We start from the raw sequence: 26,443 nt of genomic DNA on the forward strand, positions 1-26,443 counted from the left end.
ATCTCTGAGGGTCGTCTTTAATATTTTCCTTCCTCCTTTGTTGTTGAAAATATATTTCTGTCCTTTACATGTCAGCCTACAGCCGAGGAGAAAGATAGCATAATCAGTATGAAAGTAGTAGCAGAGGAAATACCCATTTGCATTTCTGGCAATAACTACTTTTGATCTTACGTCGTATTATTCTATAATATTTAAGGGGCAAAGTCCTGAAGTTATTAACCTACTTTAGTTTGCTGAGGTCAAATAAGATTAATAAAATGTAGACTTTCTGCATTTAAATTTTAATTATGGAATATTTTCATTAGAGAAAAATAACAATCTGAAAGGCATTCGTGTACAAACGCACACAGATTTAACAGCGACTAACCTTTGGTTCTATTTTCTTCAAGCATCTTTATTTTGGAAAGGGGTCTAGTAAGAAAACCAGACATCACAGGTTCATTTGACATCCAGCCCTGTTCCCGGTCTGTCCCCTCTCCTTGGTTCTGTCATGGTACAGATGTTGTTGTTTCCCTGTGTATTTTTTTGTACTTCAAGAAACTGGTTGTGGACATTTCAAGTAAAATTTTCTTCACAAATACATTTTGTGATAACATGATCAGTTTAAAGCTGTACATATGTTTTTAAACTTATTTCTCTGGGCAGCATAATTACCAAAGCACCCAGTTATTATGGGAGGTCAATGTTTATAAAATAACTACCAAAAAATAAGTTAGACTTTCAGGAGTCCTTTCCAGTTTCTCTTGCCCTCAACCCTCTGAGAACCTTTTAGAACCTCCCATGTGTGTGTGGAGGGGGGCTTCTGGCCAAGGTTCCTAGCGCACAGGAGGTTCACAAGGACAAGGACAAACAAGAGGGTTTTTTTTTTTTTTTCCAACATAGTAGTTTTTAATTCCATCTAATCTGTTTGCTAAGGTTAGGGGCAACTTGGTATTCACATGCTATTTACCTAACATTTCCAATAGTTCTCATCCTCTTTCAGAGTTTATTGCCTCTCTGGTTGGTAGTGGTCTCAAATTCTGATTTTTCAGATTCTCATTCTCAGGAATGAGAGAGTCACGGTCACTCTGTCTCCAGATGGGCAGATTTATATGGGTGAAACCAAACCAAAGGATTGCCCACAGTTCTACTGGCTGTGATGAGTGGCACCCAGGAGGGAAGCTGATTTCTCCTTGGTACTGGCTGATTTCATCGCAGAGGGCCGTGTGTCACAAGATGTACTTTTGAAAGTTTATTTAAAAAAGTAATTTCAGTACTGATTTTCAAACCAGATCTGTGACACATCCCCTGGTCTTTTTATCCTCAGCTCTAGCTCATTCCCTTTGGAGTTGCTTCCAATTTATTCTCTAGAAAGCATCTCCTTTCAATAACTTTCAACATCACTGGGGGGTGAGTACATCTATTTAAGCTCAATTGTTCTTAGGTTGAACCATGTGAAATTCCATTTTTGTAGGTCATAAATGGTTGGGTGTCAGCTGTTTCAGTGGTTCAACACAATAGGTTTGGGAAACCCTGAGCATTTACAGTACAGAGAACTTTCGAGCTGGTGATAGGTCCCATCAAGATCATATATTTGGGGGCGCCTGGGTGGCTCAGTGGGTTAAAGCCTCTGCCTTCAGCTCAGGTCATGATCCCAGGGTCCTGGGATCGAGCCCCGCATCAGGCTCTCTGCTCAGCGGGGAGTCTCCTTCCTGCCCCCCCACCGCCTGCCTCTCTGCCTACTTGTGATCTGTCAAATAAATAAATAAAATCTTTTAAAAAAAAGATTATATAGTTGTCCAACTGACACCATTTACAAGCCATCACCTGACACTGGCCCAGGATTGCCCAGTTGTCCCCCCACAGACTGTGAGGTGTGGTGCGAACTGTCAGGCTCTAAGAGGTACTGGTTTAAAAGGTTAGAATAAAGGAGTGGAGTGTGTGTGGGGGGGGTCCCTTTAAGCCCAAAGGACTGTACCCTGGTCTGCCAGGCAGATCGAACACCCTGAAATGGCCCAAGTTCATGAGGCCTCATGACCTGAGTTTGCCCTAGGGCCTGAGAATTTGGATCAGAAAGGACCTGTTCTGGGCTTCTTCCATCTGAATGAAACCCTTCCCATCCCACAGTGTCTGAAATGCTGTCTGTAGGATCCAGCCACACACCTGCCTACACAGGACTCACCTGGGCAGGTGGAGATGAGCCTTTCTGCCCATGTGTCCCTCTGGCATAGCGGGATTCCTACTTAGAGGGAAGGCTTCAGCAAAGTGTTCAGAACAGCGTCCTGGATAAGAATTCAAACTGTTTCTCATGTTCTTCTGCAAAATGACTTCTGTTTTCTTTTGCTAGAGAACAATGGGCACACCTCTAATCAAATATAAGTAAAAATCAATGCATTTTCTTTAGAGAAAATTAGAAAGATATGTGGACAGTTAAAAAAAAAGTCTCCCACCTTCCCACCGCTATAAATAATTGCTATTAATACTTGGGTAGATTTCTTTCCAGTTTTTAAAAGCATTTACATGCTGTCTGTATCTTGATATTGCTAACACATATATACTATATGCGATAAAAATATATAGCATACTTTAGATAAAATACACATTGCCAAGGAACACATGCTACTATAGAAATTCTACACAGACTATAACATACATTTTAAATTCCTGTGTTTTTCACTTATGGTACCTAAGTACTCTATGAACATGATTTTTAAAGGCTGTGTAATATTCTATCAGATGATTTTTTTTTTCCCCCATTGTGGGTTACCCATTTCTCTTTTTAGAATACTGCTTAAGAACATGAGATCAGGACTATTGGGTTCAAATCCCAGCAAAATGTTTGTATGAACATGGCAAGATACTTACGCTCACTATACTTCTGTTTCATCATCTTTAAAAGAGATATAACAATTCTGTTTACTCTGTTGGGGAGAAGAGACCATAGTCTCCAAATTAATTAATTGTTTTATCATTTTATTTATTTATTTATTTTTCATGGTCTCCAAGTTTAAAAGCCAGACTTTGCCATTTACAAGAGCTGCATTGAAGGAAGGAAGGAGAACACTTACCAGCCACAGTGCAGGTTCCTAACATACCAAACTACAAGCAGGCTTCTACACCCGAATGTATTAAATGCCTTCCACAAGGTTTGTCTTTAGTAGGGAAGGGAGAAGGGGCCCAAAGTCGCTAGGGTGGGGCATGGAGTCGGGAGCTAAAGCTCCTGAAAACATTCTGTTCAACATAACAGAATTTGTCCTTGGGAATCTTTAAAATAATCACAATATTTATGAGCATTTACAAAGGGGTTATGGTGTTGTCCAGGGAACAAAATATTAGCATTTATTCATTAGTTGAGCTTTTTAACTTATATGAAGGAGGGACTGATTTTTTTTTTTTTAACTCAAAGCGTCACCATGAGGACAGAATGCATAGAATCGGGGAAGGCAAAGCTCTTTTTGCAAAGGGCCAGGTAGTAAATATTTCAGGCTTTGCAGACCATATGCCGAAGCAGCCACAAAATGTGTAAATAAATGAGCATGGCTGTGTTCCAATAAAGCTTGCTTTATGCATTGAAGTGTGAATTTCATGTAATTTTCACATGTCACAGATTATTATTCCTCTTTTGATTAAAAAAAAAAAACTTTCCTTTCAACACACAACTGTGTGAAAGTAAGTGGTGGACTCAGTCTGGCCTCTGGGCTGTGGGAACCTGAGGCTCAGAATAGCCCTCGGCACCCTTTAAGTGCGGGCTGTGCTGGCTCCCACCATCCGTGCCGTTCCCACCGTTCCCATCTCTGCCGTAGGGCCATGCAGCACCAGGTCGGGAGGAGGCTAGGGTGGCCACACAGGGGCCCCTGCCTCCCTTTGACCTCCTGGGAATCTGTCTGTAGCAGCTGCAGCTTCTTCAGCTCTTGGATTCATCATGGCAAAGCGCTCCCTTCCAAAGGAACTTGCAGAGCTGTGCTGAGTCTGAGGTCTGGGCCTCCTGACCCATGAGCTAGGCGTGCTCTGGAGCCAAGGGGGCCCGTGCTGTATGTCCTTTGGCCAACCTTCACCCTGTGCTCTTGCTGGGCATGGGTGATGAAGAGAGACGGAGATACCTGCCGTGCATGGCTGCGGCTAGTTCATGTCCTGTTCCAAGTAACGGGAGGGGAGATAAGTGGCTCCTGAACAAGGTGGGAAGAACCAGCGGCGAGTCACAAGCACGAGCCGTGGTGCTTGGATTGTGCAGAATCCCGTGTGTGCTCAGCGCCATAGAAAAATTGCAGATATCTTTATAAACCTTGACAGCATTATTTCATTATTCATGGAGGCTTTTATTTTTTAAACCATAACCAGCTTCATTTTAAAGGAAATTTATTCTCAAGGCATTTTTTTTAATTGAGTTTTTATGGTAATTCTTTGTGTTGACTGTTGAATCAACATTCCAAATAAACTACTCAACGTTTATCCTTTTATTCAGGAAGGCTCAACTCTGCCTGCTCAGGTTAATGAAGTGAGAAGAAACCCAGATTTTTCTGAATTGTGTACATGGCAATTGCATGCCCTTTTTGGACCTCTTAAGAGTAATTTTTAAAAAGGACGTTATTTTTTAACTAAGGAAATTTGCCTTAAATCCAGAATTTTTGATGTGATTGTCCACTGTGTGCGCACATGGAGTTATTTATGAATGTGTGTGTGCGTGTGTGTGTGTGTTCGTGTAATGTGTGTTTCAAAGCATTATTGTGAAGACTTCCGATAACTCTTGAGACTGAAGTTTTTTGAAAGCCATTACTATTTATTTATTTATTCCTTTAAAAATGCCTCTTAAAATTATTTATTTTTTAAATTCTAGTATAGTGAACATACAGTGTTATATTAGTTTCAGGTGTATGATATAGTAATTCAAATACCGTTTTGTGTTAAATTCATCCTGGTGAAACTGATTATGTCAGGCCCCATGTGCCTTGTGCAGGAGTAGAGAGCCAACCTTATTTGATGAGAGGAAGAATGAACCAGGGGTAGGGGCGCCTGGGTGGCTCAGTGGGTTAAAGCCTCTGCCTTTCGCTCAGGTCATGATCCCAGGGTCCGGGATCGAGCCCTGCATCGGGCTCCTTGGCGGGGAGACTGCTTCCTCCTCTCTCTCTCTCTGCCTGCCTCTCTACTTGTGATCTCTATCTGTCAAATAAATAAATAAAATCTTTAAAAAAAAAAAAAAAAAGAATGAACCAGGGGCTGTGAGGCATGGAGAGGTCATGGCTCCAATCCTCTGCCCTTTCATTATTTCCATGGTCCTACTGCATAGCCAATCCTTGTCTCAGTCCTTTTTTCTTTCTTTTTTTTCCCCCCTTTTTTTAAGATTTTATTTATTTACTTGAGAGAGAGAGCAGGTGAGCACGAGCTGGTGGGGGTGGGGAGCTGCAGAGGGAGAGGGAGAAACAGACTCCCCAGACTTCCTGCTGAGCAGGGAGCCTGAGGCAATGTGGGGTTCTATCCCAGGACCAGAGCCCAAGGCAAATGCTAACTGACTAAGCCACCTAGGCGCCCGCCCCCGTCTCAGGATTACTAAGGACAGGAACTTCTCAGCTAATCCTATTTTCTTTTAGCTGCACAGAATAATATTCATCCTTCAGATGCCTCAAGACAGTAGGAGTAGTTCAACACACAACGCCCATCCCAGCTCCAAAACCAAACCACACAACCCTTTCTTTTCTCCCTGGGCCAAATAACCAAATTAGTTTTTTCCCTCCCCCCAACTTTTCCGTTACGCCTTCTGTTCAGACATTTATGCCTCTTTCTGGCCACCTTTGTGTGCATGATTTCCTGTGTGTCAGGAGCTGGCTCGCCGTGCGTGCTGGAACTGTGCACTGTGTCCAGATGGGGCCTGACTTGGGACCAGTCAGTGGAACCTCCTTTGTTCTTCTTGCTGTGCTCCTCTTAATGAAACCCAGCATGTCAGAGGCTTCTGACTGCCACGTGAACAGGATTCTTCTTGGACTTGCTCTCAACTCCGACTCCTAGTTCTTGATACTGTCCATGGTCTGGAATTGTCCTGGGTTTCGAAACAGTTCCAGGGTGGGGGTCCCTTCAGTGCCAGTAGGTGGTTGCAGATGGTCGTAGAGCTCAGTTAAGCCAGAGGCGTTATCCAAATGATGAGTGTGGACTTGCCAAACCAGGGGAGGCAGCCAGGTTGAAGGGCAGGAGGCAGCAGTTGGGGGAAGAGAATGACAAAGACCAGCAAATTTATTAGAGAGGCCAGGCAAGGAAGAGAGCAGGTGTCCCTGAAAGGGAGCTACGGTGGGCAACCGAGGTGGTTGAGAATCTACTGTCTTTTACCATTAGCATCTTACTGGGTGTTTCTTTCATGCAGATCTTTTGTGTTTTTACCTAAAAGAATCAAATTTTAATGATGAGGAGCTGGGCTCTGATGAATTATTCATAAGCCAGATTTCCCTCATTCTCTAGACGTGTGCCTGAATTTTTAAAAAAATTTTTACAGGACTTTACATTTTTCTGATTAAACTTCTTGCTAATGGGGCCCATCTTCCTATTCTCCAAAGACCTTTTGAACCTAAGTAGGAAAAAAAAGAGCTCTAGAATGGAAGTGGTGACTCTGCCACTTACTAGCCATGATCGTGCATGAGTGAGGGGTTCCGACCCTCGTCTGTAGGAAGAGATGAATAACATTGATCTCATTCATAGCACTCGCTTCGCTGGGTAGTCAGGAAGATTAAATGAAATCCCACATTTGGAGTGCCTGGCATGATGCCCACCAGGACCAGTCCCAGCTGGTCACAGACTTTTTTTTTTCCTGCTTCTCAGCATATTCGCCATCTTGCCCATTTGTAGGGAAGATTTGATAGGGTGCCTTCTCTGGATTCATCCAAACTGTTGATTTTTATTGAATTTAATGGAGAGAGATCAGGGCCAGAATCCAAAGATTTCTGGAAGCTGCTTCTGGGACTCTTTGGAACGTTGGTCTGTGTTGGGGATCACAAAGTCGAATGCTATCGAGAGCCTCCTTATATAAATGTGCAAAGTAGCCAGTGACAGAGTGCTGAGGCTGCATAGCCCACCTAGAGCAGGCTGCTGCTGCTGCTGCTTTCTTTCTTTCTTCTTGAGTAACAGATGATTATCACCGTGGTTTTATGTTTTGTACGTATTTAGTTAAACATCAGCTGCATGAGATTTTGACATTTCTTTTTGACACAATTCTTTTCTTTTTCATTTCAAGTCCTAACCTAGACCCTGTGGAAATCTGAGCCTAATTCAAACAGTTCTTTTTTATTTTATTTTATTTTATTTTATTTTATTTAAATTCAGGTAATTAATTTTTGGTGTATTATTAGTTTCAGAGATAGAGCTCAGTGATTCAGCATTTGTGTATAATACCCAGTGCTCATAACATCAGATGCTTTCCTTAATGCCGGTCACCCAATTACCCCCTTCCTCCAGCAACCCTCAGTTTGTTTCCTATAGTTAAGAGTTTCTAATGGTTTGTCTCCCTTTCCGATTTCATCTTGTTTTATTTTTTCCTCCCTTCCCCTATGATCCTCTGTTTTGTTTCTTAAATTCTGCATACGAGTGAAATCCTATGATAATTGTCTTTCTCTGACTGACTTACTTCACTTAACGTAGTATCTTCTAGTTCCATCCACATCGTTGCATGTGATAAGATTTCATTTCTTGGATGGCTGAGTAATATTCCATTGTGTGTGTACACCTAATCTTCTTTATCCATTCATCTGTTGATGGATATCCAATAGAGCAGGCATTTTAATTAAGAGTTACTGCATAACCAAACCCTTGTACAGGGAATCAAGGTTCCAACTCCCTTGGCTGGTGATGTAAGTCCCTAACACACTCTCACATTGGATTACTGTGCATTAGAGCAGTGGTTCTCAAAGTATGGCCCAGCAACCTTCAGCAGCACCTGGGAATTTGTATGAATGCACATTCTCAGGCCTCCAGATCTACTGAATCCGAACCAGAGTGGGGAAGGGGCAATGATCTGTTGGAACAGAGCCCCTAGGAGATTCTGTTCGCTCTCGAGATTCGAGACCCACTGATTTAGGAACATGTTCTCAACTGTGGCTAGACATCGGATCATCTGGGGAGCTTTAAAAGTCCAGTTGCTTGCTTCCTACCCACAGTTTCTCATTGAACATATTTGGGGTACAGCCTGGACTTCAGGATTTTTTCAAAGCTCCCCAGGGGATTTTCAGGTACATCCAAGGTTGATAACTGCACCTCAAAGGAGCCTGTTGAAATGCCCACGTAGTCCTTTCTCCTGGGTGGGAGGTGAGGAGTGGGAGGTATATGTAGTATGACAGAGCTCCCAAGTGGTCTACTGTACCAACGGAACACTGCCTCCCCTTGGAGAACCTGACCTTAAACTACCAGCCTCATGAAATATCTTGAGAGGGCTTTCCGTGGACTGAATATTCACTCATTGTGATTTGTTTTAAAGGTTGCTTTTAATGCTATATTTGTGCAGCAAATGTAGACACTCGTATAGCACAAATATTAACTCCTAAATTCTCAAAGGCTTTCCCCACAATATGCCATCTGGCAAGCATTATTGTAATCATCTCTTTATTAACCACACTAATGAAGGACTAGCATGGCATTGGTAATTGAAAAACACAGATCATTTAAAAATCATTCAGGCTAGTGCTGGCCCTGCTTTCCTAACCAGGAAGCATTCAGGAGTAGAAAATATTGACTGATGACAGTTTCCTACCTTCCCTGAGGAGTGTAGTAGAGGTACTAATACATCTTATTTTCGTCGGAAATTTGAGCAATAGAAGAAGTGAGAGGGTTCTAAATTAAAATTACTTTTTTTTTTTCTGTATCAAGGAGTCTGTTTTCTCAATGAGAAGCCCAAAGCCCAAAGCAGACAAACAGTGAATATATTTAAAATGCATTTGTGTGTTGGAACCAGTGGATTCACAGTGTGCTTTAGCAGAAGCGGCATGGGATTTGAGGAAGCAGTGGGTCTGGATTCTAGATCTTAATTCTGCTATTGCTTGTGTTATTTGAAATGAGCCTTTCAGCCACCAGTGGGGCTCCAAGGATGGTCCCCATCCAGCAGCATCCACATCACTTGGGAATTAGTTGGAGATTCAGAGTCTCAGAGCCATTACAACCCTTCTGAATCAGAGACTATGGGGTGAGACCAGGACATGGTGTTTTAACAAGCGCTCTGGGAGATTTAAATGGCTGCTCCAGTTCGAGCATCATTGCTCTCTACCGGTGTACTGTTTTCTCATCTATAAAGTAAGGCTGCCAGCCTAGCTAATATCTGAAGGCCATCCCAGCTGACCAGTGGCCTTGGTGTATGGCCTCGAACAGGTTGTAAGCTTCTCCGTCTCGGGCCTTGAATCTTTCCTTGGATGTGTGATTGAAGTAACTCAGCTAAAAAGCTAGCATGTGGGCAACAGAAGAGAAGCAGATCTCTGGGAACTGTATACCCAAACACCCCCCCCCCCAAATGTTCACTATAAAATAAACTGTACATTCTTCAATGGCTTGGTACCATTTTTCCCAAAGTGATAAAGCCCGGTGCTTTGGAAAGGGAGGCAGACTCTATCCCCTTCTCTGGGGGCCCAGAGCTGTCTGATGTGATTCACGGAGTGGCGCTTCTATGGGCACTAACCAATGGCATCTCAGAAGGATGTGCAGGGGTACACAGGCTTTGCAGTAAAACAAGGGAAAATTTCAAGCTATTCATCAAAGCTCTTGCAGCTTCCATTTCAAGACAGGTGGAAAAAAATCACATGGAACAAGAAAAGAAAATAAATCTGTATCCAGAGCATCTCATAAATAAGGAGTAGGGAAGCTGTTGGCCTTGCTGGATTCTCAGAGTATTTTTGTCACAGCATAGAAAGCTTTCAAATGTTTCGGCATGTAATTTGTATACTTTTTTTTTTCATTATCAAAATCTGCGGTTGTAAAATCATTTCACTGACTATTAAAATCAAAACAGAAAGAGGGAACAAGCATTTCAAGGAGAGCCAGACTGGGAAAATGAAACCTGAAGTTAAAAGAGAGGAAGAGGGAGACTGTGCATAGTTCCCCCACAAATACAAAATAATTTTTTTTCATCTAAAATGCAGTGATGCTTTATAATTTAAGACAAGTCATAGGAAATCAAAGACAATTTTCTAATTGGCTTCTGTTCAGTAAGAGCCTGCTTGTTGGAGACAATAGGGCATGGTTTATTGAACACGAGAGCGCCTTGGGTCTGTTATGTCTGGGAGATGGAGAAATTACAGCTTTTATTAAAAGGGATGGATTGCAGACCCATGTTGCCAGAGCAGATGACGTTGGTTGAGCAGAACCACAGCTGATGAGGGCCTGCCTTGGTCATCTTTGGGAAATTCCCAGCAGTGTCCAGGAGACCAATGACTCAGCACTAAAGTCCTGGTTAAAAGCCCGAGCTCTGAGTTCAGATTCGGGCTCTGCCTCATCCTGGACTCTGCAACTTTAGGCAAGCTCCCCAGCTACCCAGCCCGGTTCCTTGTCTTTTGGAGCAAGATGATAACTCCTACGTAGTGGGAGTTTTATGAGAATTAAGCGTTGGCTTATGCAAGGCACTTTATAAAATGCCTGACGAGGAGCAGGACTTACTGTATCAGGACTATTTGCCAAAGAGCTGTCGGTCTCTTTAAAAGAATCCTGAAAATAAATCACGTGATTTCTTAACCGTGAGACCTCCTGAGAGCAGCAAGACCCTATATGATACCCTCCATGTGTGCCCAAGGAGGGGGATGTCTGATAGGAGGCTCCGCGTGGATCCTGGGAGCCCAGTGGGCACAAGACAGATGACTCTTGAGCTGTGGGGACCTGCTGCCTGGTCAGCTTCCCTGACAGAACTCTGCGGGGTTATTCGAACTGGATTCGGAGGAACTAATTTTTTGTCATTTGATTTCCTTTTGGTGTGTCTATTTTGGGAATGGACTCAGGCCAATGCTAGAAATAGGTCTGAAGTAAATGTCATGTTTTTCTCGCTTACATCTGGCACACTCTCCATTGTTGGCTGGGCTGTGTTCGTAGCAGCTAATATTGATTAGCCTGGATTTTTCTCAAATACACTTTTCTCAGGCTATGTGAAGTCTGCGCACTAGCAGTACCAAAATAAATGCATTCGACTTATAAGCCGGGGGTAGGGAACAATGTAGGAACAAAAGCATGCTGAGACATATTGTCCAAACAAGCCATTGCCTGCTCTGCCAAATCCACGCTGGGAGGCCCCGGGCGAGCTTCTTGTCTCATCCTAGTGGCAGTTTCCCATCCATAAAACCGGGGACAATAGCAATAATGTCCAGCGCCTCGTTATTATTAGAGAATGCGTGTAAAGCAGCGGCGTGTGCCGGCCCTCAGGAAGTACTTAGCAAATACCAACTTGTAAAATGTGACTTTAAAATGTTAAAATCTAGCATATCAAAGACAAAAGAATCAACTTAGGTATAATGGAGGAATTCCACTCTTCTCTTCTAAAGAGCGAAAGCTGTCCTGAAACCTTTCTTTACAAGTTAACTTTTTAGACAGAATCTCTGGTCATTTATTTCCAGCCTTTTGATCCCCTTGTTCTTGAATTCAAGCCTGACCCTCTTACTCCAGTGAGTATCAGATGAAGGCTGAACCCCACTACATTTGATCTGCCCAGTGATTTTCATTTTTGTTATAATTCGATTTAAGAGATATACCTTTCTTATCCTAACTTGGGTTAGGAAAAAGATCTTTCCAACATCTTTTTTTTAAAGATCTTATTTATTTATTTGAGAGAGAAAGAGAGAGCACAAGCAGGGGGAGCAGCAGGCAGAGGGAGCAGCAGGCTCCCCTGCAGAGCAGGGAGCCCGATATAGGGCCTGATCCCAGGACCCCAGGGTCATGACTGGAGCCAAAGGCAGACACTTAACTGACTGAGCCACCCAGGTGCCCCAAATCTTTCCAACATCTTAAATTAATCAGAATAAAATGCTAAAATAAAATATTGAAGTCACTGCACTGACCCAACTTGATACAGAGATATGGACAGAGAAGCTCTTGAAACTGAAATGGGCCAGTAGTCGTATAATTGTAGATGTCCTTTATTATCTCATAATTTCTTTTTCAAAGCAGAATGGAAAAGACAGTTTAAGTATGCTTCAATAATGTAGAAAAGTGTCAGTTGTTTGAACCTTGAACAAGTGAACAAGAAGGCCTCCCTGTACTTGAATTAGAAAAAATCGCAGTGAACCCAAATTTCCCTGGTAAATCAGAGATTCAGCGTTTTTATTAAGACATATTCAGGAACAAAACAAAAATAATGTAGCTGCATACAAATCACCTGGGCTATGAGGCAAAAGCAGTTTTCTTTATTATCTCTTTAACGTTTCTTTTTCAGCAAAAAAAAAAAAAAAGACTTAAATCATTTACCATTTAGATTTGAATTTTCGGGACAGATCTTGGTGATCTTTTTTTTTTTTTTAAAGATTTTATTTATTTATTTGACAGAGAGATCACAAGTAGGCAGAGAGGCAAGCAGAGAGAGAGGAGGAAGCAGGCTCCCTGTTGAGCAGAGAGCCCGATGCAGGGCTCGATCCTAGGACCTGAGATCATGACCTGAGCCGAAGGCAGAGGCTTAACCCACTGAGCCACCCAGGTGCCCCTTGGTGATCATTTTTAATGATTAATGGTGGAGAGCGGTTCGCAGCTCTGAGCAGCCATCTTGTGGTTTTAATGAATGATCTTGAATATGGAGAATTTGCTGGGCTTGTTTGTAGCTATTATTTTGTCTCTGTGGCTCTCAGCCCTGTGTGTAGTGACCCCAAAGCCAGAACACTGCCTGGCAGTAGGCTGATGTCAGGACCGTGTACACTCCTGAATTGTATCAAGTGTCTGTCCTCGGAGGTCGGCAGATGGTGTAAGCCTGGATAGGTCATGAAGTCCATGGGCGGGTCTGGCCGTCCTTATCCCTGACTCATGAGGATGAGGAAGTTAAAGTGCAGAAGGATGAATGCCAGAGATGTGGCCTCATCCCAGATCTTCCGCCCCGAGTGCTGTTGGTTCCACTAACCACACAGCTCCCTGAAGGGCAGTTTTTACATCTTTTTTCTTTTCCCCACAGGGCCCTATGTCTAGGAATAATCCTATATTTCACTCTTCAGTTGAGTTTCCTAACCCCAGATTGGAAATCTGCACCTATAGAAAGAAGCCCCCACCAGCACCCCAGAAGGTTCACATGGAGAGAGAAAATCATGCTCCTTGATTATTTGGAGCTGGAAAGAGAATTAACCTGATCAAACATTTTGTTTTCGTCACAGAATCATGTCAATCCCGCCATGGACTTCACCCAGACGCCTCCTGGGATGTTAGCCCTGGACAACATGCTCTACTTCGCCAAGCACCACCAGGATGCCTACATCCGGGTAAGCATGAAGTGTCTCGAAGCTGGTGTAGGTTTCCTATTGAATTTGAATTTCTAACTTACAGATATGGAGGGATTACTCTGAGATGAGTGGCTCCAGAGTTGTGACTTTCCCCATTCTGTAAAATAAATGTCAAAATTAAATCAAGAGGGACACTTGAAATCAAGATTTTTGACTTAAATTTTCTCATGTGATGATATTAAAAAAACACAACAGATACCAGAAAATGTCTTATCTATAGTTGAATAATGGATTATGACAAAAACTCTCAGACTTAAGTAGCAAGGAAGGAGGATGAACTATCCACCCCAAACCTGCACAATCCCAGCATTAGTGGAGACCCCTGAGGCTTATTCCACTTGGTGGAAAAGAGACCGAGGGTTCTCTCTGGTTCTCCTGCTGTTCAGTCCAATGCCAGAGATGTGATAAGATAAACACAAAGAAAGAGAAGAATGGGAGAGATGGGGAGGAAAGAGAAATGCCTTTCTCATAATTTGTAGCGAAGTAGTGAAACTCCCACGATGGAGAGAGACAGACTCCTTTGTGGGTGGGGCAGAAGGAAACCAGAAGGAAGACGCCCCCTGTTGAGTGGGCAAGACAGGTGTGGAAAGGACCAAGTGTGAACTCCAGGAGCCTAGGGATGGTGACATAGGGCTGCTCCACTGGAGGCCCTGGATTTGTGCTGACTCCTACCTTGTCTTCAAGGAGAGGGGCCCGTATTCAGTAGGGTTGAGGTATATCATCCAAGATTGAGATGGAGGAGGGTATGAATAAATGGACAAGGGAATTGTGAGTGGTTGAAGTGATGACTAGCCCTCAGCTTAGAGAATACTTGATGAATGAATTGCCTAATGCAGCAAGAGTAAGGCTCAGACTAGAAGATGAGTCTATTACACTGATATTCTCTGTTAGATCCCCTTGGCTGCACTGGCTTTCTGGAGACCAGGGTTCAAGACCGGGCACCATCATGGTCTAGTGATGTAAATGTGAGCAATTCCTTTTGTCTAGGCTAAAGTTTCTTCTCCAAAAAAGGAAGCAGTACTTCCCTAGGAGGCATTTGGATAATGTGTGGGTAGGTTTTGTTGTCACCATGCCAGTGGGGTACTGACAGCCAAAGCCTAGAATTATGGGACACTCTACACATGAAAGATTGTTCTACCCAGCAGTGGCCCCCTTGAAAAAAGTCATGCCAGATTTCTCAGTTCCCTGTAGGCACTATATTTTAACTTCATGTGTTTTTCTATATATGCAGTATGACAAGCTTTGATTTATACTGAAATATTATTTGTAATTTGATTATGTAAAGGATTTTGTGCATTCCTGCGGACAGTAGAAGATCAGGTGCTTGGTCAGAAATGCAGTCTTTCATAAGAAAATTATTTTTTCATGAAAGTTTAATTTGGCTTATATGCATGTATATTTATTGCACAGATTTTTTTTCTAGGAATATAATCTGCTCTCACAGTAAGTAAATTAATATTGTTGAGATACCTTATCATATATAGCCTTGGAGGGTTGAGTGTGAAAAGAAGAAGCCAAATAGAAATTGAATTTAGCACTAACTGATTAATGTTTGTGGATGAAGGTTTCCAAAATTAGAGCTTATTGATGCTGAATATATTGTTAATTGTATAAGAAGCATATGTCTCATGAAAAGTAATTTAACATTTGGAACCCATTTTCCTCAATGCATTCTCTAAACTGTCATAAGTAAATACATGGCCACCTGAAAGAGCTTGACATCTGATAGAAACTTGAAAAAAAAACTACTTGTAGGGACGCCTGGGTGGCTCAGTCGATTAAGCTGCTGCCTTCCGCTCAGGTCATGATCCCAGGGTCCTGGGATCGAGTCCCGCATCGGGCTCCTTGTTCAGTGGGGAGCCTGCTTCTCTCTCTGACTCTGCCTGCTTGTGCTCTCTCTCTCTCTCTGAGAAATAAATAAACAAATAAAATCTTAAAAAAAAACTATTTGTAAAGAAAAATGTGGCCCTTTTTGTCCACCTGCCCTTTTCTTTTTTATTATTTTTTTCACATGCCCTTTTCTTTGCTGATTAGATAGTATCTATATGTGATCCTATCTATATCTCTGCATCTATAACTGAAATGTCTGTTATTTTCTCAAAAGTGTCAGTGTCCTGATGTATTCTGTGTCCCATCTGACTTTGGGACATTAACTCCTGGATGGAAAGCCAAAGCTATTTACATGAACAGTTGGGGTTAGAGGACCACATACAAAGTCTGAGGCCTTCTGCAAGGAAGTTTTGAGATGACTCTGGAAACAGTTATCCCAGTAATAGTGAAACGGTACAGACGGTGGAAACCGTCATCTCAGACAGCTAATTAAATTTTGAACTATGAGCTGAGTGGTCTCTTCTGAAACGTAAAGTTGGGTTCCTTTTTAGAATAACTTTATATTGATGAAATTTGCTTTGTTTTTACCAGATAAATTTCCTGCCTGAATGCAGTTATTCATTTGTTACTTAGATCTTTCATTCAATAAACGCTTATTCTGTACCTGAATATGGTCTCACCCGCCACTTTGCCAGTCACAGTAGTTGAGATCTTTAAAAGGAATTGTAACACACACATACACACCTGCACACAAGCACACACAGATATTTCCTCTTTGCCCCGACACCCCCCTCCAGCTATCCTCTTCCTTCAAACACCGTGTATTTGTACTTTTCCGAATTGTCTTCTTGCCCTATGTTCATTAATCTGCCACTCACTTTTCAATAACCGCATACCAAGGCTTCCACTCATCACTTTCCAGGAGCTGTTCTCCCGCCAAATGGAGAACAGCACCCCGCCCCCACTCCCCCCCCCCCACGTTTGTCTCATCTGCCTTTCCTCTGACACTGAACACTGTTTGCCATTGACCAGTTTGTTTTGTTTTGTTTTGCCTGAAGCCAGTCCTGTCGTGGTTCTCTTTTTGTCCATTTCTCTTAGTCTCCCTGGAGGCTTTCTCTCGCTCTGCCATCCCAAGAACTCCACTGTAGACCTTGTCTCTTCTCAGTGCCTCAGGCTGCACGTGTTTTCTGAGTCACTATCAGATGCCCAGCAGGGAGCTAGGTGATGGCGATTCCCCAAGAATCAAGTCACTCGTGAGTCCTGTCCTTGAGGAGTTTACTGTCTAGAGATGGAAAAGAGGGGTGAAGAGATAAATACCAGGCACTTTCCAAGCCACTTGGAATGTATTTTGATCGGGTGGTGGTGGCGCAGGGAGGATACTGGGGACACAAGGGAGAGTCACCAACACATATGTGGGAATCAGGTCTGGAAAATTTCCTGGAGGAAGTGGCATCTACACTAAGATCTACTGGATATTGCTAGATAATCAAGTGAAGGGAAGGGGACGTGGGAGAGTAATCCAGGTGGAGGGAGACATGCAAACAAGTGTATAAAGGTGTGTGCCTTTTTTAGGGAACCAAAAATAGTATAGTGTGGCTAAAACGGGGGAGTGCTGAATATGATCTTGGCTTGAGGCAGATATGGGCTGGTTCATTAGGGACCCTAGCGGCCCTGTGAAGCTGTTTGGACTTTAACCTCAAGGCATTGAAGAATTTTGGAAGTGTTTTAAGTAAAGATGATGGGAGTTAATTTTAGAAAAATCATTTTCCTGCCAGAAAACAAATGTGAAAAAATCAAGATGAGACAAAAATAAAAATTGGGGAACTTAAGGAGAAATGGAACTAAGGTAGTGTTTAGGGCACTGGGGAGAAGCAGTTTGAATGAATTATCTTGGAACTGAAATAAACTGGGCTCTCTCTGAGGAAGAGAGAGATGACTGGCTTGAGTGAATACAAGGATGGTCATGTCATTAATGACATGTCCTTAACCTTGATCATTACCTTTAATCTGTTCAAGTAGATTATTGCCGTTTTGTCTTACTGGCTCCCTGCTGAAGTCTTGTATCTTCATACTCACCTTCCATGCCAGCTTCTAGAATGATCTTTCTAAACAGAGTTCAGAACCCTTTGGGAACTACCCCTGGCCCATAAGCCTCCCTCTTGTGGTACCTGGTATATCGTAGATTTTAATAATTTCTTGTTAATTGATTAGAGACTTTCTTTAGTTTTTATCTAAATGGCCTCTTGCCAAGGATTAATTCCTATCATTTTTCCTTTTAACAACTACATAAAGGTATATATTTTTTGCAACATGAGTTAATAACCAGCAGTTATTAACTTTTCTTATGTGTTATTTAAATGTACTCTGTAACTGGGTAGTAATGAAAGCACTGGATGTAATTGAATTTCCCTACACATGGACAGGCCCAGAACACGAGGAAGAATTGCAAATCTGAGCATCCCACTATGCCTGGAGTAAAATCTGGAGGCATAGCATGATTTCAGACTTCTGGGTCTTATTTACTCTGGGCATAATTGGTTTCATTTTTTCTGGAAATGCTTCACTCCCCAGCTCTCCCCACCAAAGCGCTCTCTGTGAGAGGTGGAGGGTGGCACTTGGCTCGTTCCCTTGAGCCTGCTGTCATTATTTCACAGGCAGGATAATGGTACAGAACTGAGTGTGTTACATGTTTTGTTTTTGTTTGCTTTTTTTGTTTTGCTCTTTTTCCCTCCCTGGAGTGGCAGTTCTTTAATACGTTGGAAAAAAGAAGATTAGCGACTCCACTGGAAATAAAACCTTTGGACTAATAACGTGTATTCTTGTTGTATTTAATTATTCATTGGGAGCTGCTGAAAAACCCGAAATGACTTGGTTTTACATTTGGTTCAAGAGTCATGCTGGCTGTTGTGGGAGTCAAGATTGAGCCACAAAGCAGGAAGTAATAACGTGGAAATCTCTGGTCTCCAAAATGCACGGTAGCCAGGTCTGAGGAAGAAGTAAGATCATAAAAAATACTTAAGACATGCTCCAACTAAAAGAAAGAGTGGTTTCAGGATGCAGTTCAGTCTTTATGGTCCCATTTGTCATCCCATGTTTGATCCGAGAAAATGTGTACCTAGAGGGGTTTGGGTAGCATATGAGACATGTTGCATAAGTTAGCTCAGACTTGAAGAAAATCCTTGAGAGAAGCACTGTCATCACCATTTTGTAGACTCAGTAACTGGGATCTAGAGGGGTGTGGAGAGTTCCATTAGGTCAAATAGCCAGTAGACAAGCAGAACCTGAACTTAGGTCTTTGGCCTTCCAATCTCAGCCTCCTTCCAGTCAGTCTCCAGCTTCCTGGCTCTGGGCTTGGAGTGTGATGAACATAATAGTGCTGTTCTTGAAATGGAGGGAAAGAGGACGGAGTCCAAGACACATGATTAGAAGACACGGAGAGTTGATGATGCCATCAAGGAAGTGTTGGTATTTACTTACGTCTTCCTAAATCTAGCATAATCAGGAAGTCATTCCTAAAAGTAAGAGAGATGGTCCCTTCTCTTTCCATTGAACGACAGACTTTGTAAACTGTGTCTCATTGTCTTTGTTAAATTGTAAATCCTCTGAAAACCTAGGCTGCCTTTTTCCTCTACGTTACCATATTACCGGATATGTGCCTGAGACTCAAATGATGTTATTTAAAGGAATAAATGAGCCTGGCAAAGGTATCATTGCAGAGCTTTCCAGATTTCCGATGTGGTTGTAAGTTTCAGACTAGTGACATGAGAAGTGACATTTGGAAGATGAGGGGAGCTTCAGAACCTATTGTCAGTCATCTGTCTCCCCCTTGGCATTGCAGCCAGACAGAAGCGTGCTGTGCATTAATCCCAGGTCCTAAAGACGTCAGATAAGCTATTTAAATGTGCAACAGTAAAAGCCAAGTGCATGCAAATGAGATATTTCTGTTATTGCTTACATCTTTTTCTGTGGAAAAAAAAATTCACACAGAAAAGGAAAACAGCCCATCTTCTTAGATGCGGAAAGCATCTAACTAAAGGAAAGGAAATTCCTTTAACATGCACGTTTATTCATTCACTGACTCATTCAGGAAATATTATCAAACACCTCGCATCTGCCAGGCTGGTGCCACGCACAGTGGGTATGGTGGTCAACAAGAAGAGCGGGGTCTAGTTGGTAAATAGCAGAAATTAGAACAGCAGGCAAAAGAAGAGAGTAGAGCTTGTTTTCTCGTGGTTTTGTTTGTTTGTTTGCTTGCTTGCTTGCTTGCTTGTTGTTTTGTTTTTCTCCACTTTGGGGTTTTTCGTTTCCTTCTGGATTTTTAGATGTGACCTATCCTGGGCAAATCTACCAAGTCACAGAACCTTTACTCGATAGTTCTTTGCCGTTTCCCACAATATATTGAGCAGGTAAATGTTTCACCATTTTATAAATTACCATACTGTTTAACTCTGTCGAATTACGTAGGACTCGCTTTCTTAACCAGTGACTTAATTTTAAGGAATGGCACTACTTGTTAGAGAAATATTCTGGTGTTAGGTCAATGGGGACTAGAATAAACCTGACCCCTTTTGTATGTTTTCTTTGGTGTAATATTTATCATAAATAAAATGTTTTCTTAATGAAGCTGTTATGCAGCTTATACAGGATTTCTGAAATCTTGAGGTTTCTAGTAAAATTAAGAGTAAACACTGGAAACTACTTGTTTTTCATGCAGCCTACAATTTTTGCCTCCTAATTTATGATGAACATTTCATCTAATTGGAATATTTTTGCACCCTGGGTGATGATTCTAGACGATAATGGATTTCCCAAGTGGGGAAAAATAGAAATCCCTTTAAAAATAAGATGAATTATAATGGTTTCATGCAGCTGTGAGCCAGGGCACATGTATGTTTCAAATGTTATACCAAATCAGAGCAGAAATATTTATAATACATGAAGTAAATTCGATTACGGGAAAAGATGGATATTTGTCCCTAAGAATTGTTTTCTCAAGCTTCTTCCACTATTTTTATCCATTTCACTTTTTTTTCAACAGATGAAAAATTTAAAGTGTGTTTACACTATTTCAGAACTTTAAGTGGATTCTTCCTTCTCATGATACATACATAGTAAACAATACTTCTAAAAAATAGTTGGGAGAAATACTGGCTTAGAACCTAACTCACCACCGAGATGTGGAGGCCTAGGTCTGGAGGCAGCACCGAAAAGAAAATGCTCTGAGATGACCTAGGATGAGAAAAGCTACCATGTTTTAAGCCTTTGGCTCGTTTTGACTGCTTAACACACATTATTTGTGATCTTCCATGCAGTGCTCCCAGAGATGGGAAGAGAAGATGACCCTTGTACCCTCTTCTTCAGGTACACAGATCTCTGTTTGTTGAGGCCTGCCTCAAGTTCAAAGCTGTTTTGGGGAAACTCTTTTTGATTTCTCTCTCCTGTGTCCGAGGGCATAAACATACTTGTCATAGCAAACACAGAGCTTGCCATGAGATAACCACTATGCTAAGCACATACATTAATCTTTCACAACACCCCTATGACATCAGCAGTGTTGTTATTTCTATTTTACAGATGAGGAAACTGAGACGTTAGGTGGCTTGCCCAGGGTCACACAGCTGAGGAAGTGCCAGAGCTGAATTTAAAGCCAAGTATTCTGCTTCCAGTGGCTTTTAGGGGTTTGTAAATTCATATGGGACGGGGGTGGGGGTGGGGTTGTCGCAGCTGCAGTTCAAATGAGTCCGTGGTTGGGTTTGTTTAGTATTTTTAAAGGCAAGAGAATTTGAATTGCCTGTAGGCAGGGGATGCATTCCCTCTTCAAATTACCATGAGCCCCAGAACTCTCTATTATAGTCTGTCTGGCTGCTTCATGCATTCTTGTTATCTGCCTTGTATCTGAGGGACTTGAGTTAGCAATCACTGATGCCAGTGGTCTGCAGCGACCTTTGTAAAGTTCTGGATACATTATCAGCAGGCAGTAGGTGCTCAATCCATTTTCTTTTTTTTTTTTTTAAAAGATTTTATTTATTTATTTGACAGAGAGAGATATAAGTAGGCAGAGAGGCAGGCAGAGAGAGTGAGAGGGAAGCAGGCTCCCTGCCGAGCAGAGAGCCCGATGTGGGACTCGATCCCAGGACCCTGAGATCATGACCTGAGCCGAAGGCAGCGGCTTAAACCACTGAGCCACCCAGGCGCCCTCAATCCATTTTCTTTGCCTTTTCCCTTTCCTAGTCCATAAAGTTGTGCTTGACTAATGCCTCATCTCTCTCTCACTAAGAATAAAGCATCTAAATTTCAGCCTCCTGAGGGTAGGTAAAAGGAATAGGCATGCTTCTCAAATTCTCTGGTTGTAAACTTTAAGGAAGAAATGTCATCAGATCTTATTATAAGTACACTGGACCGGTGTTCTTAGGGTTCCAAGCATGGTCAGCCTTCCACACTCTATGTCAGACCATGCAGTGGGTCCCTTGCTGCCCACTAGCTGGCATTTCAAGGAAGCAGGAACGAAGGATCCTACATGCACTAAGGCAGGGTGCTGATGGAGGCAGTGCTGAGTCTTTAAAATAAATTAAGGAACTTTTAACATTTCGAGGGGGAAATTGGCAGTTTCCCAAGCGGCATAATTACAGGACAGTGTGTAATGTGTAATTAAACTTAACTATGAAGCAAATGATTGGAATAAAGCTTGGTGGCACATCATTTTTTGTTCTCACAGTGCTGACAGATCCTCCCCTCCCCTTGTCCCTGAAATGGCTTTAGCGGCAATAGCTCTTAATTTTTTTTTTAAATGAAATTATATGTTGCCAGTTAAACACACAGTTTCGTGTAAAGGAACCTTTTTTATTTGAATGACGTTTTCCTTCTAGGTGATCTGGAGCACAGAATCAATTTGGAATAACAAGGACCCCAAGGCATAGCCTTTAAAATGACTCTTTTTCTATTAATTCATTTACATTCTTTGTTCTTTGCTTTTATTTTTATTCTTTCTTTGACCAAGGTCCACAGCCCAGAGGCTTGTTTTTATGTAGCTTTTTCATGTTACAAAAATAGCGGCATTAATTTCATTGATTGTGAATAACCAAGCTGTTACTGCCAGTCAGGGCCCCCTGAGAGTGTGAATATATGTGATTAGATTTACTAATTGCACTGGAAGGCATAATTTCTGACTTCCAAAGTCAGTGATTTGAATGGGATGCTTCAGGCCTTGGGATGAGATCATTCTTCAATATGGGCTTGCTTTTGTCTTTGAAGACCCATTATCTGAGCAAAGGCAAGCAAGTTCTACATACATGACCTGCTGGACATAACAGTGTACACGCTCTGTGTTCACACCACCTGAGTTCTTTTGGTACTTGATTTAGTTTCTGGAATCTGAAGCAGGACTAAAGCATGATAACTACCTGTTTCCTTCTCCTTTGCTACCAGCCCAGGCTGGGTATTAGGTTCATAATATTTTTTTCCATTGTGTTATGTTAGTCACCATACAGTACATCATTAGTTTTTGATACAGTGTTCCAAGATTCATTGTTTACATATAGTACCCAGTGCTCCATGCCATCTATGCTCTCCTTAATACCCATCATGAGACTCACCTATCCCCCAAACCCCCCTCCTCTAAAATGCTCAGTTTATTTCTCAGAGTCCACAGTTTCTCATGGTTCACCTCCCCTTCTGATTTCCTCCCCTTCACTTTTCCTTTCCTTCTCCTAATGTCCTCCATGTTATTCCTTATGTTCCACAAGTAAGTGAAACCATATGATAATTGACTTTCTCTGCTTGACTTATTTCACTCTGCATAATCTCCTCCAGTCCCATCCATGTTGATGCAAAAGTTGTGTATTCATCCTTTCTGATGACTGAGTAATATTCCATTCTATATATGGACCACATCTTCTTTATTCATTCTTCTGTTGAAGGACATCTCAGCTCTTTCCATAGTTTAGCTATTGTGGCCATTGTTGCTATGAACATTGGAGTACATGTGGCCCTTCTTTTTACTACATCTGTATCTTTCGGGTAAATATCCAGTAGTGCAATTGCTGGCTCATATATTTGAAGGGTTTTGTTTATTGTTTGTTTGTTTATTTGAAAATGCAGTAGGACTTTAAAACACAAGGATGGATTGCTTGAGAAAAAAATGAAGCTACATAAAACCAAGCTACATAATGAACTCTGTGTAGTGGATACACTGTAAATTTAAGCCCGTGTGAATTATAAGGGTAGAAACTACAGATGCTCTCCTTAGAGGACCGGTGAAGCCCTGAACTGATAGTCACTGTCCTGAGGTTCTTAGACTCTGTAATACCTTCCCATTCTTTCTCCAAACTGGGCCTCTCTCAGTCCACATTGTCCATTTTAATATCTCACTATGCTGAACAAATAAATATTTATTGAATACTTGCTCTGTGATCAGCTGCCTCCTTTCTGCTGCATTGATCAATAATTTGATCCTCTTCTTTGATTATACATTTTCTACCTTCATGGGGCAGAGCTCAGTAGCTGCCATGCTAGAGATTTGCTGTTGTCTCTTCCCTTTTTGCTCTCATTGCTGTACCACATCACAGTGCGGAAGTTCCAGGAGCTGCAGATCGCTTCTGCATGTTTTTTAAGGAGGAAAGTTTTCTGGGAATCCTCTCTCTTTTGTGTGCCTAGAGTTGGAAGGTGTTATAGGCCTCATTGGCTTTCCAGTTATTTTTAAATAATAGACTTTATTTTTTAGAGAAGTTTTAAGTATACAGAAAGATTGAGCAAAGATATGGAGGGTTCCCATACATCCCCCTGCCATGCTGCCACACGCAGTTTTCCCTATCATGAACCCCTTGCATGAGTCGTGTACACTTAAGCCAATATCCTGCAACCTTGCTATATTGCTCATTACTCCTAGGAGTTATTTGTTGAGTCTTTGGAATTTTCTGGATAGATAATCATGTCATCTCTGTACAGTTTTATTTCTTCCTTTCCAGTCTGTATACTTTTCAAGCCTTTATCTTATTGCATTACCTAGGACTTTCAGTAACATATTGAGGAGTGGTAAGAAGGAACATCTTGCCTTGATCCTGATCTTAGGGGGAAAGACTTAAGTTTCCCAGCATTAAGTATGATGTTAGTTACCTGTAGATTGTTTTATAGATGTTTTTATTAAATTCATGAAGTTCCCTATCAGTATTATTTTGCTAGGACTGCTGTAACAAAGGAAAATGGGCTGGGTGGCTCAAACAACAGAAATATATCCCTTCACATTTCTGGAGGCCATAAGTCTGATATCAAGGTGTCAGCAGGACTGATTTCTTCCAAGATCTCTCTCTCTTTGGTTTGTAGATGTTTGTCTTCTCCCTGTGTTCTCCTGTGGTCTTCTTTCTGTCTGTGTCTGTGTCCTGTAGAAGGACACAAGTCATATTGGATAGGACCTACTGTAATGACCTCATTTTGACTTAATTACCTCTATAATTAACCTGTCTCCAAATAAAGTCACATTCTGAGGCACTAGGAATTAGGACTTCAGTCAATGAATTTAGCCCAATTCATTAGCACAATTGAGCCCATAACACCATCTATTCCTAATTTGCTGAGAGTTTTTATCATGACCGGACATTGGATTTTGTTAAATGCTTTTTCTATGTGCATTAATATTATTGTACGATTTTTCTTCCTTTACTCTGATGAATTATACTAATTGATTTTTGAATGTTGAACCAGCCCTGCATATCTGAAATAAATCCCATTTGATTATAGTATGTAATTCTTGGGTTCGATTTGATAATATTTTGTTGAGCATTTTGCATCTGTGTTCATGAGAGCTGTTTGTGTGTAGTTTTCCTTTCTTGTAATGTCTTTGATTTTGGCTTAGAGTAATGTTGACCTCATAGAACAAATTAGGAAGTGTTCCTCTGCCTCTGTTTTTTGGAACAGATTGTACAGAATTGACATCATTTCTTCTTTAAATGTTTGGTAGAATTCACCAATGCTTGGTGCTTTCCATTTTAAATGGTTACTAGTTATTGATTCAATACCTTTAATTGATATAGGCCTATCCAGATGATCTATATCTCCTGTATTTTGAGGAATTAGGCTTCTTCATCTAAGTTATCAGATTTGTGCGCATAGAGTTGTTATAATATTACCTTATTACATTTTATTATCATTGGGTCTGTAGTGATGGCTCCTCTTTCCTTTTCAATGTTGGTAATTTATCTTCTCCCATTTTTTCTGGTTAGCCTTGCTAGAATTTTATCACTTTTTTAAAGATTTTTTAAAAATTTATTTGACAGAGAAATCCCAAGTAGGCAGAAGTAGGCAGAGAGGCAGGCAGATAGAGAGGGAGAAGCAGGCTCCCTGCTGAGCAGAGAGCCGGAAATGGAGCTCGATCCCAGGACCCTGGGATCATGACCTGAGCTGAAGGCAAAGGCTCAACCCACTGAGCCACCCAGGCGCCCCAGAATTTTATCATTTTAATTGATCTTTATCACTTTAATTGATCTTATTATTTAATTGATCTTTTGGCTTCATTGATTTTTTTGTGTTGGATTTTCAGTTTTCTGTTACATTGATTTCGGCACTTGTTCTTATTACTACTGTCTTACTGCAGATTTAATTTGTTCTTTTCTGGTTTCCTAAAGTGGAAGCTTAGATTATGGATTTTACATCTTTCTTCTTTTATAATATATGCATCAAATGCTGTAATTTTCCCTGTAAACATTGCCTTTGCTGTGTCCCACACATTTCTAAAAACTCTTTTTTAATTTTCATTTAGTTCAAAATATTTTCAAAAAATATTTAGGCTTTTTCTTTAAGGCTTGTGTTATTTAGATGTGTTCAAACTCCAAATATTTTGGGATTTCCCAACTACCTTTGGGGTAATGATTTCTAGTTTAATTCCATTGCCCAAGAGCATACTGTCTGTGATTTCTGTTTTTTCTGTTAAGATATGTCTTATAGCCTGGAATATGGTTTATCTTGTAACTGTTCCATGTGCGTCTAAAAAGAACGTGTATTTGACTGTTGTTGGATGATATATCCTATGTACATCAATTAGATCGAGTTGATTCAGGGTACTGTTCATTTCAACTTGTACTTAATGATTATCTGCCTGCTGGATCTATAAATTACCAAAATATAGATATTCAAGTCTCTAAGCATAAAGCAGATTTGCCTCTATTTCCTCACATTTTTATCAGTTTTTGCCCACCATAATTCAGTGTTCCATGGTTAGGTGCATGTAT

At 41.4% G+C, this 26,443-nt stretch overlaps 1 protein-coding gene across 7 annotated transcripts in view; it reads left to right on the forward strand.

Annotated features, from left to right (window-relative positions):
* Nucleotides 1-26,443, forward strand: part of ELMO1 (engulfment and cell motility 1) — a 533,506-nt gene that overhangs the window by 248,754 nt on the left and 258,309 nt on the right. For all 7 annotated transcript variants that reach the window (XM_046020713.1, XM_046020712.1, XM_046020719.1 and 4 more), the window contains one exon: nucleotides 13,269-13,373. In XM_046020713.1, coding sequence (XP_045876669.1) covers nucleotides 13,269-13,373 — 105 coding nt within the window. The remainder of the gene's footprint in view (nucleotides 1-13,268; nucleotides 13,374-26,443) is intronic.

This window comes from Meles meles, chromosome 10 (assembly GCF_922984935.1).
Source record: "Meles meles chromosome 10, mMelMel3.1 paternal haplotype, whole genome shotgun sequence".
Lineage (NCBI taxonomy): Eukaryota > Metazoa > Chordata > Mammalia > Carnivora > Mustelidae > Meles > Meles meles.